At 36.7% G+C, this 20,128-nt stretch overlaps 1 protein-coding gene across 1 annotated transcript in view; it reads right to left on the bottom strand.

Annotated features, from left to right (window-relative positions):
* CEP162 (centrosomal protein 162) overlaps positions 1–20,128 on the bottom strand; it is a 116,335-nt gene that overhangs the window by 56,467 nt on the left and 39,740 nt on the right. Inside the window, 7 exon segments of the mRNA XM_031667292.1 lie at positions 2,358–2,484; positions 8,278–8,383; positions 10,251–10,363; positions 12,684–12,824; positions 13,356–13,583; positions 13,848–13,981; positions 19,226–19,484. Of these exon segments, the coding sequence (XP_031523152.1) occupies positions 2,358–2,484; positions 8,278–8,383; positions 10,251–10,363; positions 12,684–12,824; positions 13,356–13,583; positions 13,848–13,981; positions 19,226–19,484 (1,108 nt within the window).

Genomic DNA, 20,128 nt, shown 5'->3' on the forward strand with positions numbered 1-20,128 from the left:
TCGATGGTCTTTACATTTTGGCATGTTTTTGCAATGGCTGTGCAGTTGTTCCACTTTACAGTGAGTACTCCCTTCAGGGTCTCTTTGTAAAGGAACTGTTGGGTGACCAGAAATCTGCAGCATTTTGCTTGTCATAAAGATTTTATTTCTCTCCTTCACTTGTATGGAAAGCTTAGTTTGGCTGGATGTGAAATTCTGGGTTTAAAATTCTTTTCTTTAAGAATGTTGAATATTGGCCCCCACTCTCTTCTGGCTTGGAGTTTCTGCCGAAGTCTGCTGTGAGTCTGATAGGCTTCCTTTGTGGAGCCATTGACCTTTCTCTCTGGCTGCCCTTAAGATTTTTTCTTCCATTTCAACTTTGGTGAATCACCAGCAGTGTAATGGGTTGCTCTTCTGGGAGTATCTTTGTGAAGCGTTCTCTGTATTTCCTGGTTGAATGTTGGCCTGCCCTACTAGGTTGGGAAGTTCTCCTGGATGATATCCTGAAATTGTTTTCAACTTGGTTTCCGTACCCTCCTTTCATTTTAATCAGTGTCGTTGGTCTTTTCATCCGCCCTTCTTGCAGGCTTTGTTCATTTCTTTTCTTCTTTTTTCTTTTTAGGTTTTTCTTCTCTTCATTTTCATTCATTTAGACCCCTCAATAAAACGATACTCTTTCTTCCAGTTCAGGTGGGGTTACTGAAGCTTGTGCATTTCATCATATTTCGTGTCATGGTTTCCATCTCTTTCATTTAGTTTGTGACCTTCTCACCAAAACCATTCTCTAGCCATCAGATTCTTCCGCTTTTTTTTTCAGGTTACCCAGCGTTTCACCACGGTCGTTTACTCCGCTGGCTACGCGAAATTTGATGGACTGAAGCCTTCTTCTCTCATCTTCGTCAAAGATAATTCTCTGTGTCCGAAAGCACGGTCGTTCTTTCGTGATGAGCTGCTGCTCACTGTAGGGGACATGCGCTCTTATTTTTAATTTCAACACTTCCCCTGCTTTTTATCTTTGTGTTTTATCTGCCTCTGGTCTTTGATGATGGTGAGTGTACTGATGGGGTTTGAAGGTTGTAGTGTCCCTTCCTGTTTGATAGTTTTCCTTCTAACAGTCAGGATGACCCTCTTCAAGTCTGTTGGAGATTGCTTGAGAGTCCTCCAGACCCTGTTTGCTCTGGAGTATCCTTGCTTGGTACAGAAGATGAATGTTTTGAACAGAGTGCCACCTGTGATTCTTGCTTTGGAAGCTTTACTCTCGGTGTACTCCCACCTGAGGTGTGGGGTGTCAGACTGCTAATTGGGGGATGTCTCCCAGTTAAATACTCAGGGGTCCGGGGACCCCGCTTCAGCGAGCAGATCCTTCGTTCTCAGATCTCAACCTCCGTGTTGGGAGATCACTGCTCTCTTCAAAGCTGTCAGACAGAGTCGTTTTCGTCTGGGGGATTTCTGCTGCTTTTGTTATTATCTGTGCCCTGATACAGAGGTGGGTCTATAAGACAGGCAGGTTTCCTTGAGCTGCTGTGAGCTCCGCAGTTCGAGCCAGCGGCTTTGTTACCTGCTTTAAGCCTCAGCGTGGCGGGCACCCCTCCCCAGCCTTGCTGCTGCCTTACCGTGTGAGATAGCAGACTGCTGTGCTAGCAGCGAGGGAGGCTCGTGGTCAGGACCCTCCCGGCTGGGTGTGGGATATGACTCTCCTGGTGTGCCTGTTTGATTAAAGCGCCCAGTTTTAGGGGTGGGAGCACCCGATTTTCCAGGTGTTGTGTGTCTCAGTCCCTAGCTGAGAAGGGATTCCCTTCCCCTTGCTTCCCAGGTGAGAGCCCGCCTGGCCTACTAGCTCGCTGGACGGGCTGCAGCAGCTGACCAGCACTGATGGAGTCGGCACTCCCCAGTGAGATGAACCCAGTATCTCAGTTGAAAATGCAGAAATCACCGGTCTTCTGTGTCACTCGTGCTGGGAGTTGGAGACTGGAGCTGTTCCTTTTCGGCCATCTTGCTCCGCCCCCCTATGTGTTCTTTATAAAACCCAGTGAGCTATTATTTATTCACTTGGCAAATACTTAACAGCCTACAAAGTTTCAGACCCAGGGAAAAGAAGACAGGCCTTGCCCTCAGGAAGGTCACAGTCTAGCTAGGATGACAGATTTGTGAACAACCAAACATACGTGCCATGAATCCAAAGCAATTCTTGATTTTCTTTTGTCTCGCAATTATTCCTATTAAACCCAATCAAATTCACACATCTTTTAATAATGAATTTAAAAAAATGTTTCTAAAATTACAATATACTTTAAGGAGTAGCATTTTGATTATACCATTCAGTCAACATTAGAACAGTTATGATTATAAAGGTACACAGTTTCAGCTCAGTGTTTTACCTGTGACATAAGCAATCTGATCTTTGGCTTGGTCCCTCTCTTTCTTCATTTTTTCCAAGTCTACTTCAAGAGCTTGTTTGTCTTGTTTCAGTCTTTTGATGTCTTCCAATAAACTGTCTTTTTCTTTCTTAATATTCAAAGAAATATAAAAGCAAGTTTTTTACAACCACAATAAATTGTGGTATAGTCTTTCACACAATCCATCATGAACATTGTTGCAAAATATTTTCTCTAAATTTTAGCTCTGATGTTGTTACCACCTGCCCTACCCCAGAATTTTTAATGGTGTGCAATAGCCTATTAAAATCAGTTCTAATCATCTCAACACAGCATTAATGCCCTTTCAATCTACTGTTCTAACTTCTTCCATATACTAACCATATTGATGACCCACTAATTCTCTTGCTTGGATTACTGTAATAAGCTCTTAATTAGTACACCTCTTCTACCTCTGGCCCTACAGTCTATTCTCACAGCAACCACATGAATTGTTGAACAGTCAGTTAATGTCATTCTCCATCAAAAACTCTCTGCTGGCCTGACGCGGTGGTTCAACACCTGTAATCCCAGCACTTTGGGAGGCCAAGGTGGGCGGATCACTTGAGGTCAGGAGTTCGAGACCAGTCTGGCCAACATGGTGAGACCACGTCTTTACTATAAATACAAAATTAACCAGGCATGGTGGTGCCCGCCACTATGACAAATGGGATCTAATTAACCTAAAGAGCTTCCGCTTAGCAAAAGAAACTACTATCAGAGTGAACAGGCAACCTACAGAATGGGAGAAAATTTTTGCAATGTATCCATCTGACAAAGGACTAATATCCAGAATCTACAAGGAACTTAAACTAATTTACAAGAAAAAAAAATCCAAAAAACATCAAAAAGTGGGTGAAGGATATAGACAGACTCTTCTCAAAAGACATTAATGCGGCCAACAAACATATGAGAAAAAGCTCATCATCACTGGTCATTAGAGAAATGCAAATCAAAACCACAATGAGATACCATCTCAAGCCATTAGAATGATGATCATTAAAAAGTCAGGAAACAACAGATGCTGGCAAGGATGTGGAGAAACAGGAATGCTTTTACACTGTTGGTGGGAGTGTAAATTAGTTTGACCATTGTAGAAGACAGTGTGGCGATTCCTCAAGGATCTAGAACTAGAAATACTGTTTGACTCAGCAATCCCATTACTAGGTATATATCCAAAGGATTATAAATCATTCTACTATAAAGACACATGCACACATATGTTTACTGCAGCACTATTTACAATAGTAAAGACTTGGAACCAACCCAAATGCCCAATAATGATAGACTGGATAAAGAAAATGTGGCACATATATACCATGGAATACTATGCAGCCATAAAAAAGAATGAGTTCATGTCCTTTGCAGGGACATGGATGAAGCTGGAAACCATAATTCTCAGCAAACTAACACAGGAACAGAAAACCAAACACTGCATGTTCTCACTCATAAGTGCGAGTTGAACAATGACAACACCTAGACAGGACACAGGAAGGGGAACATCATACAAGGGTGCCTGTTGGGGGATGGGGGGCAAGGGGAGGAGAGAATTAGGACAAATACCTAATGCAGGTGGGGCTTAAAACCTACATAGGTTGATAGGTGCAGCGAACCACCATGGCACATGTAATCCTATGTAACAAACCTGCACATTCAGCACATGTATCCCAGAACTTAAAGTAAAATAAAAACAAACAAAACCAGAAAACTCTCTGCTGGCCCCTTGCAGGGTTAACCCAAAGTCCTTACCATGACCTTTAGTGTCATATAACCCAGCTTTACCCACGACTGATCACCTCTTCTATACATCCCCGCCCATTCCATTCTAGCCAGAGACCTCCTTGCTGTTTTTTGAACACTCCTACCTCAAAGGGTCTGCAGTGTCTCTTCTGCTTGTAGTGGTTTGGGACCCAGATAGCCAGGTAGTTTCCTCCTTCACTCCATCAGGATTTCTGCTCACATGAAGCCTCAGAAGGCTTTCCTGACCACCCTATCTAAAATAGCAAGCCCCATCCTGGCCCCCAGGCACAGTTTCATTTTTTTCTCACAGCACTCATCACCACCTGACATATAAAACGTAGGATTTATTTTGCCAAACTTTGTATCATAAATGCATAAAAAATGCTTGGGACATCAAAAAATAAAAATGAAATTCTCAATATGGACTACATTCCATACCACTCTCAGTAGTTCAAAGTGTTGTGCCCCATTCCTCTGCTTGACAAAAATCACACTTATCTTTCAAACCTCACTTCAAATTAAGCTAAGCTATTCCTGATAGTACCCTCTTCTGCCTCCCACAACTTCAGTTGTACCTCTAGCATGGCATTTATTACTGTTTCCTATGACACTGATTCATTTTTATGTAACCTCTTCTCTTTATTAGGCTGAAGGCTCTATGGGGACCAAGCTGATTTAGTACTACTTGTTTACTTTATGGTACTAAGTGCATGGCATGTATTAGATAAATGTAGACTAAACCGAACTTATGAAACTACTGGACTCAACAGCAGTCAACTCGGTATTTAAGTTTCAAAATGACAAGTTCTTACAAACTCTGGTTTACACTATCTTACAATTTAAAAATCAGTCTTAGAAAGAAAATAAGAGCATTTGTAAAGCATTGTATAATCTTAGTTCCTAGTTGCATCGCAGATTTAACTGCATCGTTTCATTGTTTAATCTTCTGTAGATGTCCTTTCAGGAGAGCCCTGAAACTAAAATTAATCTAAAAGCTGCTGAATGCTTTTTCTGCAAAAACCTGTTGCTTAATTAGTTCAATCAATTTAGAAATGTTCTCTATCAACGTCTACTTTATGGAATTACAGTATTTTACAATTCAAAGAACTATAAACATCTGAAGTTTAATCATGCTCAATCAATGGATGTCCACTCCAGGCTTGCATATTTCAGGGAGAGAAAATGCCCACCTTCAAGAAAGTGAGTATGCCCCATGTTAAATCTGTGGGCCAGAGGCTTTTGGCTGACAAGTACTTTTCCTCTCTCATAATTTACCGTGCAGACACTGAGAGAGGCCTCTGCCACTCCTGTCTTTATCCACTTATGCTTCAAAGGCCTCTAGCTTCTGGAAAGGAACAAACTCAGGGCTTTTGCATTTGCTCTTCCCTCTGGCTTGAAGTCTGAATCTGCCTGGTTGGCAGTTCCTCCTCTTCAGCTCTCAACTCAAACATCTCTTTCTCAGAGAGAGCTTTCCTGTCCACACTATTAAATGCCGCCTTACCTCTAACGCATCACCCATTATTCTCTATTTTCATTTTCTTCAAAGCACTTCTATCTGTAATTATTTATTTGCGTATCTGCTGTCTGTCTTCTTCACTAGAACATATGTTCCTGATGAGCAAGATCTGTGTCTGTCTTATTTACCTACTATATTCTCAATGCTTGGATGAATGCCTGGTGCATGGCAGGCGTTCAATAAAGGCTGTCTGAATAAATGAGTTGTAGTCAGCCCCATTCTCTTCCCAATCCTGGAATACTAAAAGGAAAGGGCTCAGGAACTTACCTTTTATTACATTTCCACCTATACTTTATAACCAACTGACATTTTAAGAATATACTAATTGGCACTAATTTTTAAGGTATAAAGTAGACTATACACAAATATACTTGACAAGATTATTTTGTAGATTTATCCCAGTATAAATAATTTTTACTCTAAAACTATTTAAGAATACTAACGTAAATCAAAATAAAGGTATGTTTACATTCTATCTTACAGTATGTGCACAAAAAAATTCCCAAATAATTTTTACTATTATTTTAAACTAAACTAACACCTTTTTTTTTTTTTTTTTTTTCCTGATTTCTTTTAGGCTTCTCCTGACTTTGGTAGCTTTACCATGATGGGACTAAATGTGGATTTTTACTCATTTATGTTGAGTGGGACTTATTGTGCTTCCTAAATTCGAGACTTCACCTTTTACCACTTCTAGAGAATCCTCAGCCATTACCTATTAAAACATTTAAATGTGCATTAGGGCATCTCATATTTCTTAATATTTCTGATATTTTACATTTCTCTATTTTTCTGTTTCACTCTGAGTTCCCTTAAATTGGTCTTTCAGTTTAATGCTTTTCTTAGTTGTTTATGATCATCTATTTAATTCTACTTTCTTAATTTCTGGCATATTTCATTCCCACAGCTCTGTTTAATGTTCGTTTGAATTTGCCTGGCCTGTTTTGTTCTTTTGTCATACTTTCTCAATTATTTTGTATATTTAAGCACTTTAAGTCTATTTATTTTATTGCCTCTATTCAATCATTCTATTGGGGTTCTGATCTTGCTGTAAAGCATCTCATGCCTGCAGATGGTGGGCTGTTTCTCTAGGTTTTGTAATTTTGCATTGTGAGCACATCATCAGTTGGATTTTATCTGTGGGAATATTGTGTGGACTGGGTTAAAGAGTGTATACCTCTAAGAATTGTTTTGCATTTGTTTCTTCTAAATCTACTAGAGGTTATCACTGACTTAGAACTACTGTTTATGTTTTTTTTTAGTTTAAGCATTGCAAGGTAGTGTCAATTCAAATACTAAACACAAATGGGCAGAAGAGATACTATTTATATTGAACAACCATTAAAGTATGTGCAGAGGAGACTTTTTACCTCTCCCTACCCAGAGACCAAATTAAGACAGAAAAGCTTCCTTGACATCTCAGTTTCTTTTTTCCTAATCCACTATTTTAGTGAAAGATGTGGTCCTTTAAGGGTATCCCATCTACAATTTGCTGTTAAAGCTCAGGCTTCTTGGTTACTAAACTTACTGCCATCTTTTTATCCCTCCTTACTTTTGGCTTCTAACGATTTCCCTTACTTTCTTGAGAGCATGGTTAATCATTTACAAGATATTTATTATATTTTTTTCCAGTATATTTTGGTGGTGTTAGTGGGAGTTTTCAAATTTTCTGTCATTAAAATATGTTCAAAACAGGACTTTTAAAAGGTAAAAACAACAGCCTTTGGAACTAATGCTAACACTATGCTTGAAACCTTACTTTGTTCCCCTAAGCCTTCATAAAATATGGTAACATTAATTGCTGTTTTAGCTTGCTATTTTTGAGGCCCACTGAAATGGGCTTTTTAGTTTAGTGCTATGATTCTCAAAGGGAGCGGTGCGAAGAAGTAACTGTCCTCCACAGGCCATGTTTGGAAATGTGGCAGAGTGGTTTTAATTGTTACAATGACTGGTGGGTGCTATAAGCACATAGTTCTTAGGGACAGGGATGATAAAAATCATGCAGTGCATGAATTACTTCTGCTTAAAATAGAATTCTGCCCTGCCTTAAATTCCCAAACTCTTCCTATTGATAAATACTGCTTTAGAAAACTCTAGGCCATATTTTTAATAGTACAATTTAATAAACATAAAAAAGTTATGGAACAGCATTGCATTTCAACTTTATGTTAGGTATGCGGGATATAAATACTTGTAAGATACAGTCTCTGCTCTCTAGAAGTGCACAGTCTACTTCGGAAGACAGGCAGCAAGCTACTAACTTTTAAAGGTAAACAATTATCTCCAAATTACGCTATTTAGGCTGCACACTTTCAAATAAGGAATTGGTTTGAAATAAGGTATACATGTCCTACATAAAATCATGCCTCTGATAATGGCTCCATGATAAACAGGCCTGATGAGATGTGACAAATGCCTGATGAGAGGCTGAATCATAAAGACAATGATATCTAAAACCAGTATTATAATGTTTCCTCTATACTAAGGTCACGCATATACTATACGCTAATTTAAGATATTTCTCCCTAAGTTTTAAATGGTATGAAATTTACAGATTTTTTCATACATATGGGGATATTTATAGAAACCTTTATTATCCCTAATAGTCAAAATCCTTATGCAACTTACCTGTGCCATCCGTAGTTCTGCTAACAGATCTGTAAAATTCTGGTTTCTTGTGGGCTCTGAATCTTCAACTACTTGAGACAGAAAACGACTTTTGTGCATCTGTTCTCTGATTTATTTTGAAAATAAAAAGTTGTTTTTCTTTCTTACCAGGTGCTCCTTTCAGTAGAAAATATTCAATTCTTAAAAATTAAAAACTAACATACATTGAAGCTATATGAATAAATGAAGGTAAAATTTTCATTTAATCTAAAGATTAAAATACTACCACACTAAAAGAGAAATATACTTTAAGGGAAATGCTTATATTTATTCTAAAAGAACTGAAACCTAAGATTATTGGTTTATTTATAATATAAAAATATTAATTCCCAATTCTCACAGGAAAAAAATTAATGGTCCACAAAGATGTGCTGCATTTTTCTGTGGGGTTGTTAATGCACTCACTCCTTGGCATATTGTTCTAGAATCTTTTCTGAGAGTTGCCAGTCTCATACATGGAAACTAACAAACAAAACAAAACACATCCTAATATGTGGACCTTAAATTCAATTTTCCTGTTATTCCAGAGATATTATAGAAGGAGTTTCGGATTCCACATAAGATCATCTAACCCTAATGTACTAAAGAAACCATTTATTTCATTCTGAAAGTTAATTTAGAGCTTCAGTTTTGGATCCTGGGATAGAACTTCTTTTAGAAGCCAAGTAGTACAAGGTAAGATATTTTAAAATAACTTTACTGAAACATCTGGGAAAAAAAGCTTAAGTAAATGCATTCATGCATTACCACTGTGCAGATTATCACACATGGCCTGGGGTTACACTTACCAACTTACCAGGAGAAAGTGGCAATAAATATATATATTTTGTCTGCTACGAAGTGTGCCTTTTTCTATTTTGCGTGAAAGATCAGTATGAGCTATTATTAGCAGCCCTGCCTCCTAGGCCCTAGTTTATATAACCAAAAAAGGGGGAGAAGTATATAAATAAATTTGGTAAACATTCATGATATTCATGGGTCAAAGAAACTTCTGCTAACAGTCCTTTCTGAGTGATTAGGTGTTTATATAAAAGGATACACAAATACTGGTCATTTTCTAAAAGAAGAGAGTATCCTAGCTTGTCCATGTTCCTGGGCTTGGCTTTTTCACTTAATATGTTAAAATTGGAAGCAGTAACGTCCAAAAGACCTTACAGTCTGAAATATGATTCCTACGTAGGTGCTGGTGCCCCATTTCCCTGCCATGATAAATGCTGGCTGAAAACAACTTGCAGGTGCTCCTTTAAACAGCAGCCCCTGCCCCCTGACATAAAGGGCAGCCCCCACTCCTTTCCACGGTACACTCCAGCCAGTGACTAAGGCTGCCCCCTTGCCTCAAGCAGGGACCAACTCTGGTACAATCTATTCTCCACAGCTTCTTGGTGGGAGGAGAATGAAGCCAGTCTCCAGCTGAGACCACTATTTGCCCTCCCTCTACCTCACCGTTCCTGCTTCCCTTGCTCCTTTCTCCTGAGAGTTATCCTTCAGTATATCATCTCCACAAGGACCTGCACCATCTCAGGCTCTGCTTCTATGGAACCTGACCCAAGAAGATCATAAGTGATACTGGATGACCTTTCTTTTTTAGTATTATTAATCACATGGTTCCTCGGGAAACGGTTATCTCATTCTTAATGACTGATCAAGAGGAATACTGTATATTCAATTTCCTGAAACTGATGTTTGAATCATTTATGAACATAAATTCATATGAATTCAAATTGAATATGCTGAAAATACTATCAAGTATGTGCTAGCCATCTAATACCAAAAGAAAAATCCACTGAGTATTAAACATATAAACTGGAAACGAGAATACAAATAAAAATAAAAATTTACCATCTAAGTAAAAATAAATGTATTATTAACATAACAAGAAAATGCTTAGAAATAGTTTAAGTATATTTGATTTTAAGAAGTTCAAAAGGACTTACTTTAAGGAAGCTACCTCACTGAATAAACTCTGGTTTTCCTTAAACATTCGCTCCTCATTTTTCTTGTTTTGTTCTTGGAGATCTTTTACTTGATTATATAATCGTTCATTTTCCTTTTTAAAAACAGAATATTGCATTTTAGTTAAAAGTCATTAGTACTTATATAACATAATATACGTGCTCATAATAGATTAATCCTTTAAACGGTCTTTTAAGTTGCTTTAGTTTTTGCATAGTAAAATCTTTTTTAAACTTTTTATATTATAACAGAAGAAATTTGGTGTCTAAAAACAGTTCTTTCCATAATGTTTAAAACGCCTCATTGAAAAACTAATTTGCCAAAATTCCCACAGCTAAAGGGCCTAAGGTGAGTTGAATGCACTGCATTTCACAGGAGTTAAGTGGGAGAGTGGCTGAAGGAATCACCACATCCTGACTATGTGGACCCAGGTGGAAAGACCCAGTGAGACCCTTTATGTTCTTTTCTGTTTCTGACCCGAGAGAGAGAGAGAAAAAAAAAAATCGAATCACTGCTGAACGAAGATTCTGGAAGTCTGGCTGCCAGTGGTGAGATAATCACATGTATCTATGGGTGTTCATGCTTGTATCTGATATTGACCATAAACAGGGAGTTAAAGACCAGTGTTTCAGAAAGTTGTCAGGACAAGGCAGAGCAGAGGACAGATCCAGTTCACCAAAAGGCTTGAGCTAAAGACCTGAAGAGTGACTCAACCAGTTGAGATCAGAGGGAGAAGAAAATGTACCAATCTGCACTTTGATGCCCTCCCTGGCTTATTAACCTGTTTAAAATTAAAAATCAGATGCAAACCAAGGGCTTTTGAGTATCTAATGCAAACTGTAGACTGTTATACCATGTCTGGAATAGTGCTGGGCAGACAGTCTGTGCTTAAATACATGCAGAATTAATGAACATCCCCCTCTACTATTTAGACACATAAATTTTGTGTTGTCTCTGTTGGATGGGTTAGTTGGCATACTTATGGGTCTGTTAAATTTTCTTAAAAACCCCTGTTTTTTAATGGCAAGATCAAACTGGCAGAAGAATTTGAATGGTTCCCAGTAACCAAGGGCAGTGTGTCCTGCCAATTCATTCCAATTCGGCTACAGCAAACATTGTAATCACTGATGTGGCAATGCTTTCGATGATGTCCCTGGGTGATAATGCATGTTACTAAGGCTCAAGGTTCAAGTTACAGTTGTCAAAAGAGAAGAATATAATGAGCGACAAGAAAGGGGAGCAGTAAGAAAAAAGGGAGTGAGAGGCAGGGAACAAAGATGCTGAAGAAAGATGCTAAACCTGTCCTGGTTGACTGTTAGGCTAGCAACACCAAGATGTCATCACACATTGCAAACATCTGCCTCTGTAGGACCCACAGATCTTCTTACATTAAATTCAAAATTTTTTCACCCTCAGGACATTATCAATTAATTCCAGATTCATATTTCTGAAAATAATAGCAAAATCAGCCAATATTGTCTACTGAAGAGCATTACAGGAAACTAAGAAAACATAGGGCAGTTTTTAAGAAACTGGCTATTAAAAATAATAACAGGTAACTTTCATTGATTGATTGCTGTGTGCCACACTAAGAGTGTACAGATGCTCCTCAACTTGCTTGCCCCACAAATGGCTATATCCCAATAAGCCCAAAAGTAAGTAAAAAATGTCCTAAGTTGAAAATGTACTTAATATCCTGATAAACCCACTGTAAAGTCAAAAAATAGTAAAACTTATGATGAGGTTACATCCTGATAAGCCCATCATAAAAGTTAAAACTTTGTTAAGTCAAACCACTGGAAGTTGGGGATCCTATATATTATCATCTCCACTTCACAGATGAAGAAACTAAATTAGAAAGATTAAGTGATGCCCAAGGCATACAGCAGGTGGTAGAGCTAAGTAACTCAAAACCAGTATTTTCCAATCCAGAACCCACGCTCTTAGCATTTAATTCTCCTCATGGGAAATACATAGACTAGTCAAATTATTACTTCCTATTTGCCAGAATTCCCATTATCTGTTAAATAAGCACAGAAATATTTCAATATGCCTTTTTTTTTTTTGAGATGGAGTCTCACTCTGTTGCCTAGGCCGGAGTACAGTGACGTGATCTCGGCTCACTGCAACCTCTGCCTCCTAGGTTCAAGTGATTCTCCTGCCTTAACCTCCCAAGTAGCTGGGATGACAGGTGTGCACCACCATGCCCAACTGATTTTTTTTTAATTTTTAGTTGAGATGGGGTTTCACCATGTTGGCCAGGCTGGTAAACTCCTGACCTCAGGTGATCTGCCTGCCTCATCCTCCCAAAGTGCTGGGATTACAGGCATAAGCCACTGTGCATGACCTGCCTTATTTTAATAACTAAAAGATGAAGAAGAGTAAATTTGCCATATGCTAAAGGATGGCCATACCTGTTGATATCCTTGAAGAAGTGTCTCTTGTTCTTGTATTTCCTTTTGGATTTGCTTCAATTTTTCTCCAGTGACAGGATCAGCTGCTTCTCCAAAATGTAACCACCTTGTTTTTTTGTTTGTTTCTTCAAAGCTGCTTAACTTTGAGAAATTGCAGCAATTGTTTTATTTGGGGAAGGAAATGATAAGGTGAGAAGTGAGAAAGAATAATAGAAAACTCCTATTTAGATTGAAAACTGTTTTATAATATTGAACACACTGGAATGTGACATAACTACAGTTAAATCAGCAAAGTGCTGTTTTGTGCTGATGGTGCCGTTAATAACTCACAAATGCTACACAATGTCATCCTCTGGGTCTATACCTTCTTTGGCAGTTTTGCTCAAACTTTGATTTCTTTGAAGGTCAGAATGAACTGATTCTCTTTAAAAAGGACGGCTAATAGAAGAAAACCATCAAAATGAGCCAATTTAAATTTAATTTTCTCCCCCAAGGGTTCAAAATTTAGGCTCTCATGTACGGAATCACTCTTCGAACCATGTCTATATTTTATACAGCAAATACATCAAGTCAAACATCTCTAGGAAACAAGGATGACCATGTATTTAGCAGGGAATACAGGTTTTTTTAAAAAAATAAATATTAAAAAACCCAGAACAATGTGTCTAGTACCTTGGCTTGAAGAATATAATTATCTTGATTCAATTTGAAGAGTTCTTTTTCCTGTTGTTTCTTTAGTTCTTCCAACTTATTTTCTAGTTCTTTCTCTTTTTCTGAGAATGTGGCTTTAATTTGCTCAATTAGGGCTTGTGCACCCCTCCATTTTTCCTCTGCTTCCTGAACTCTTTTAAACATAAGTAATTCCTCCTCCTTGTTCTCACCACAATATCCTAAGGAATCCTTTCAAGAAAAGCATTACTTCATTACAGTACACTTATATATAGGATTTGAACACAGGCCGTTAATTAAAAAAAGAATAAAAAGGACATGGTTAACAATGTTCTATTATATAAGAAAATTAACTGTTTAGTAAGAGTGATTACAGTATCACTCGAAGGAAAAGACATTTCAGTCCTTATTATATTTTGTTAAATATAATTTAGCTTTAATGTAATTTTAGAATATAAAAACATTATGATTATTAATTTTGAATTTAATACCTACAGTCTGAAACTGAATACAGGAATCAGTTTCTGTGGGATCTTCAGACTTCTTAGGAGTAACCAGGCAACTTTCAGTTTGGGGAGCTGGTTTATCCAAAGCTGCAGGCTTGATGAGTTTTGTTCCAGATAAGATTTCTAAATATTATAAGCAATGTATAAATGCACCACAAATGTAAAGTTAAATGTGTACTCATCAATTGTGCACAATAACTAAAAATACAATGGAAACACTAAAATGAGGATCTCAAAATAGGCTGATGGACTACACTATAACACAGCTGTTTCACTATAACTGATTGTATTCAGAAAAATTGCCACTCCGTAATCAACGTTCTACTAAATTTGACACAGATGGCCAATTAACCCAAGACTATGTCAACTGACAAATGGAGCTAAATAAATGTGAGAATGTAGATAGAAATAACTTTCAGAGTTTATTACTTTTAAATAAATTCTTCTGTTAAATGTTCATAGCAATAATCAATCAAAATTTCTAAATGACCAAGGAGCAGCTGATAACTTTATGAAACATTTTGGTGCAGATTAAGTGTGCTTTCGGAGCACATTTTTTATAAACAACATATATCATGATATCGTATCAATGGAATAATATAAATTGCAAGGAGGATTTTATAACTGTTAATTTAAATAGGATTTTAAAAGATTAACACTATTATAAAAACCTGGCTCACTCGCTCTCTCTCTCTCTATATAAAATTAGAAAAAAATGTGATTAATATATATTCTGTTCCAATTTTCAGCTTTTAAGGTAACCTGTAAATTCTTAAACAAGAAATCATTCTAAGGCTAATATATTATTCAGTTAATAATAAACAATGTTTAAGAACAATACCTAGAAGGGATCCTAAGATCCATATTCAACTACTACAGGCCCTGAGTTTAATAAACACTACCTGATTGCTTTAGAGATAAATTAAGAACTTCAAAATTTAAATTTTTAAAATAATTTATTCAAGATGTTAACTTTTTAAATGTAGAGTTTACTTTTTAATTACAAATGTTCTACATGATTATTAAATATTTGGAAAATATAGAATGGTCAAAAGAAAAAATAAATTACCAACAGTCCCTCACCAAAAGATTTCATTTCAATTATTTTTCCAGGTATGTGAAGGTTTTCCTTATAGAGTTATGATCACATTTAATTAGACTGATGTAAGTTTTCTGAAGAAATTTCTAAAAGTGTTCATGAAGAGACTGTTTTGAGTCATTGTAAGAGGAGGCTTTTAAAACTTCCAAATCACTGGAGGCTCATTAAATGAATGGGGTGTGATCTGCTAGCATGATTCTCCTCAGGACAAGGCAGCTAGTACAGGTGGAACGTTCCAGACCAGAAAATCCAAAATCCAAACTGCTCTAAAATCTGAAATTTTTTGAGTGTCAACATGATGCTCATAGAAAAATGCTTACAGGAACGTTTAAGATTTTGGATTTTTAGATTGGAGATGCTTAACTAGTAAATATAATGCAAATATTCCAAAATCAAATGAAATCTGAAATTTGAAACACTTCTGGTCCCAGGCATTTTGGATACGTAATACTCAACCTATCACATGTTCTTGTTCATAGCTGTAGTCTGCCAGTCCTTTTATGCCAGAATTCTCCCTTCTTGAATTCTTAATTTTGACTTCTCTTTCAGTGGACTAAAGTATCAAATAATTATTTTAAATAATTGCACGTGAGCAGTACTTGCTCCTTTTACACATGAAAAAAATTTGCTTGAATATGAAATTTAAACATGAAAACACTGAGGAATTTGGAACCCATGAAACCTTCTTGGAATAGCAATGCATAAGAAAATTCAGTCAAAAAAGAAACCAATCAAAATAATTCCAGAATAGAGAAACTATGGCTAAGAGACAAGAAAAAAGCATTCAGTCTCTTTAATAATCAGAACCAAGAATTAAATTCAAAAGCTGAGGGAAATTAAGGTTGTAGTAGAGAATATACTAAATATATCTTAAGTAAAAATAAAAATGAATAGGAGGTATGTAAGTTGGGGATACAATATGCTTTATATTTCACAGAAGGGAAGGAATCGATTGGTAATGTCTAAAATTGAAAAAGTTAAGAAACAACACTACAGTTATGGCAACCTTTGAGTGTTTTTCATAATCTCTTTCCTTAAAGATTTTTCATAATCTTTTCCTTGTATTTTCGATATACAATTTCTTGGGATGAAATTTATTTTTCTTCTTATAGATATAAGTAAACCTAGATCTAATATCCTATTTTAAAAGAACATGTAAAGTGTAATCCCATTCTTACAAAATATTTTGTCCATTTATCCACATCTGCCTCTCTCTTTCCATCCATTCATTCACATTTCCTTCTATTATGTAAGTATATACATAGTGAGATGCATGGAATCTGCTAACCCACCATAACAACAGTTGTTTCTGGCTATATCATTGCTTTCTTCTTTTACTTTTCTGTAATTTTGAATTTTAAACAATAAGCATATACTAAGAATTTTTAATTCTTAATAAGAAAAGACAGTAAGAATTTTTGTCCTTTCACCAAAAAAAAAAAATTAATCTAAAAATAAAAACACAAGTTACAGCCAAAGAAAATTAATCAAAACTAAACACGGAAAACAACTACATGGCTGGTACTGCTAACTCCCAACCTTCTCTTCCTTCCTATTAATAAAGATCTAATTCTGTCCTGAGCAGCAATGTACATAGTTAAACATACTCGACCCACTGAACTCCATGCAACTGAGGGCCAGAAGATCAAAGGTCATTAAGATGGATGCAAAAACTTTCCTGATTAGGAAGTTGATGATTTGACTGGCATCTACCTTTTACCTTTCACCCTGTCTCATGGACAGGGTCCAGAGGCGGAGTGGCCATTGTGACAGTTAAGACAAAAGTCACATACTAGGGATTTTGCATCAGGAAAGAAAAAGGGATCTGGTTCCCTGCACAGCTTACCAGCCATGAACTGCCTATCTCTGGACTCTTTGTTACATAAAAAAGATACCTTTAATTTGGTTAAGTTCTAGTAGCTGGGCTTTTTCTTCATCCTAACCAATGTTGACTTTAATTTTAACTGCATTCTGTATATTTTCTGAACACTAATCTCATCTCAAACTCTGCTTCCTGGAGGACTCAACCTTTAACAAGTAACCACTATCCCAAAGGAATTATAGTTCCTCTGAATATAACTAAAACTGCTCTGGGCAATTCTTCAATAAAAAACAGAGATTAAAAACAACATACTTAATAGACAGTCTAGTGAGAAAAAGTAGTTCAGTATAAAAATATTTATGGTCCATTATTATACTTTACTATAAATTTACTATAAATTTTAATAATGTGTTTTATTTTTATTTTGGATGTCACAAATGCTATGAAATTTTAAAATATGAAAAATGAGTTTAAGAATATTATTTCACTTTACTCATAAAAATATTAGTCTTCATCTAGCAACCTCCTCATGATTCCTCTCATTTCTTTTTCACTCACTGTGACATTACCTCTGTCTTCATTCTTGGTAATTTCAACATATTCATAGGTGATCCTTTCAACTCCCTGGCTTTTGGTTCCTTGAACTTCTTTCCATCTCAGCTACTCATTCCCATTGGCATAGTTTAGGTCTTTCCTAGACTATTATCAATAATGTAACCACTCCCCAATCTCAGTCCCTCATCTAATCACCTACTATGACTATCATCTCTGTCTTCCCTCCTCACACTCTCTGGTACCGATTCCAACAATCCTTTGACCCCACTAGGACTCACAGTTGATGGATCGTACCTGTTGCACATTGTGTCACACTCCCTTGATGCCCTTTCTTCCTTCATTGCTCAACTTAAATTCCATGGTCAACCATTCTAATCACTTTTACATACATCATCAGCTTCACTTGCCAAAAATGTATTTTTTGGTAAACCCAACTGTTTAACCAAGTACAGTTCATTTAACAGTTGGTTAAACAAGTTGGTTATTTAACGTGTTAAATAACAACTTAATTGTTATTTCAATTTAAATTCATGATCACTAACTTTAATTAGACTGTCTTGATTCCTGACAGTCTAACTCTCCTAGATGGCTACTTCATATCTTCTCTTTTCTCTTGTAACCTCTCAAACACCTTTGCCTAACCCTCATGCTCATCTAATGATACTTTCTATTTCTCAGAGAAAACTGGAGCTATCACAAAAAGCATTCTCTCCTCAGCACATCTAACCACCTGCCAGCATACACTCTCCCTTCCTATCTGCCTCCACAGTTCCTAGAATGCAGGAAATAGCCATGTTACTGTCTAATGCCAACCCTTCTTCCACTGTGCACCAGATCCCATTACAGCTACTCTACTCAAAAACATTGCTCCAGCAATTCTTCCCTCAGTCTTGTACTTTGTCAATTATTTTTCTATCAAATCTTTCTTAACATCATACAAAAAAACCAATCATTTATTTCATAAAAACAAAGCAAAGCAAAAATGTTTTTGGTCTCATCTTCCATCTCGGCTACTGGCCCATTATTTTGCTGCCTTTTACAGCAACTATCTGCAGGGTGGTCTATAACTTGAAGCACCATTCCACTCCTATTTCCGCTTACTCCATTTAATTTGCCTTTTACAGCCACCTCTCCACGGAAACTGCTTGTACACTTTATTGATCACGTCCTCCTTGCTAAACCCAAAGAGCAGTTCTCAGTTCTCACCTGTCTTAATCGCTCAGCAGTAAATGACAGAGCAGTCCTTCTCAACACACTTTCTTCACTTGCTTGTTTTCAGGATTCCACATGCTCTCAGGATTCTTCTAACCTCACTCTGTTTCCTTTGCAGGTTCCTCCTCTTCTGCCTGATTTCTTCAGGTTAGCAAGACCAGGGGCCTCAGGCCTTGGCTTGCTCCTTTCCCTCTATCTATGCTAGCTCTTTTGGTATTGTCAATCAGATTTCAACAACTCCCAAATGGTATCTATAATCCATATTTCCCTCCTGAACTCGACTTTTATATCTGTCTGCCTTCTTGTCACTTCTGCTTGCATGTTGAATAGACATCTCAAAACTATCATCTCAAAAATTAAACTCCCAGTTTTTCCCCAACTCTCAAATCTACTCAGTCACAGCCTTCCCCATTCCAGTTGAGTGTAACTCCATTCTCCCAGTTGCTCAAGCCAAAAATCTTAGCAATCCAAAACCAATTTTTCAGATTTTTGGTTCTACCTCCTAAATATATCCTTATCTAACCACTTTTCATCACCTCTACTGCCACCACACTGAGTCAAGCCCTGCTGCCTCCTGTAAATTGCATCTTACAAATAGAACGGGGTACCTTAAGATTAATTCTCCTCCATGGAAGCAAAGAAAGTAAAACAATATACTAAATAAAGAGTACATGATTACCTTTTCTCCTAGGTTGATTAGAGGTGGAAATCGATCTCAAGTTTTTGCTTTTTATAATGTCCCCTGAAGTTTTATTTTCAAGAGTAGAAAACATCTTGAGTGGTGAACTGGGTTTGCCATAGCCTGAGCTCCTAACTGATGCATATAATCCACGATGGGGTTTCCTTTTAAGTAAAGGAGGTGCACTTCTGGCCTTCTTGTATGGTACCTGTTTACCCATTACAGGCCCTTCTTCAGAGCTAAGTTGAGATCTGTAAGTCTGTACACAACAAGCAAAAGCTCTTCAGTACCTAAATAAACTTTAACTATTGTTGTAAATGAATATTTAAAGGATAGCAAAACAATAGTGATGATCAAATAATGTAGTTTGTAAAAGGCAAACTACCATAGTTAAGTTCTTGAAGTCTAATGCATCCAAATTTTAGTATTTTGAAGCAGACCTTCAAAGTTAGCATTGAAACAAAGTAAAGCAAAATAATAAAGCAAAATTAGCTTGCCAGAAACCAAGATGTGTAATTACTTGAATGAACACAGCAGAAAGAACATATTTTGAAATGACATAAAATCTTATTTAATTTGTTATCTGAATTTCTCAAGATGCTTTAAAAATGTTATTAATACCTGCCTTATTCCACAAAGAACTAGAGAAGACTTAAAAACATAATTCAAAATTATAAAATACAAGTAGAATGTCTGAATCATGGGAACTATAAAGCAGAAGAGATCAAGAATACAGGAAAAAGAATCAGCAAAATGCAAATTTCTTCACAGGTGTTAATTGCTTTCCTATAAAATGACAACTTAAAAAATACAAATGACTGGAAAGACTGAACAGTGCACACTACAATGATGAATAAACTTTTTCTTATACTGTTTAAATTCTGGACTATATTTTATTCAAAA

Source organism: Papio anubis, chromosome 6, assembly GCF_008728515.1.
Source record: "Papio anubis isolate 15944 chromosome 6, Panubis1.0, whole genome shotgun sequence".
Classification (NCBI taxonomy): Eukaryota; Metazoa; Chordata; class Mammalia; order Primates; family Cercopithecidae; genus Papio; species Papio anubis.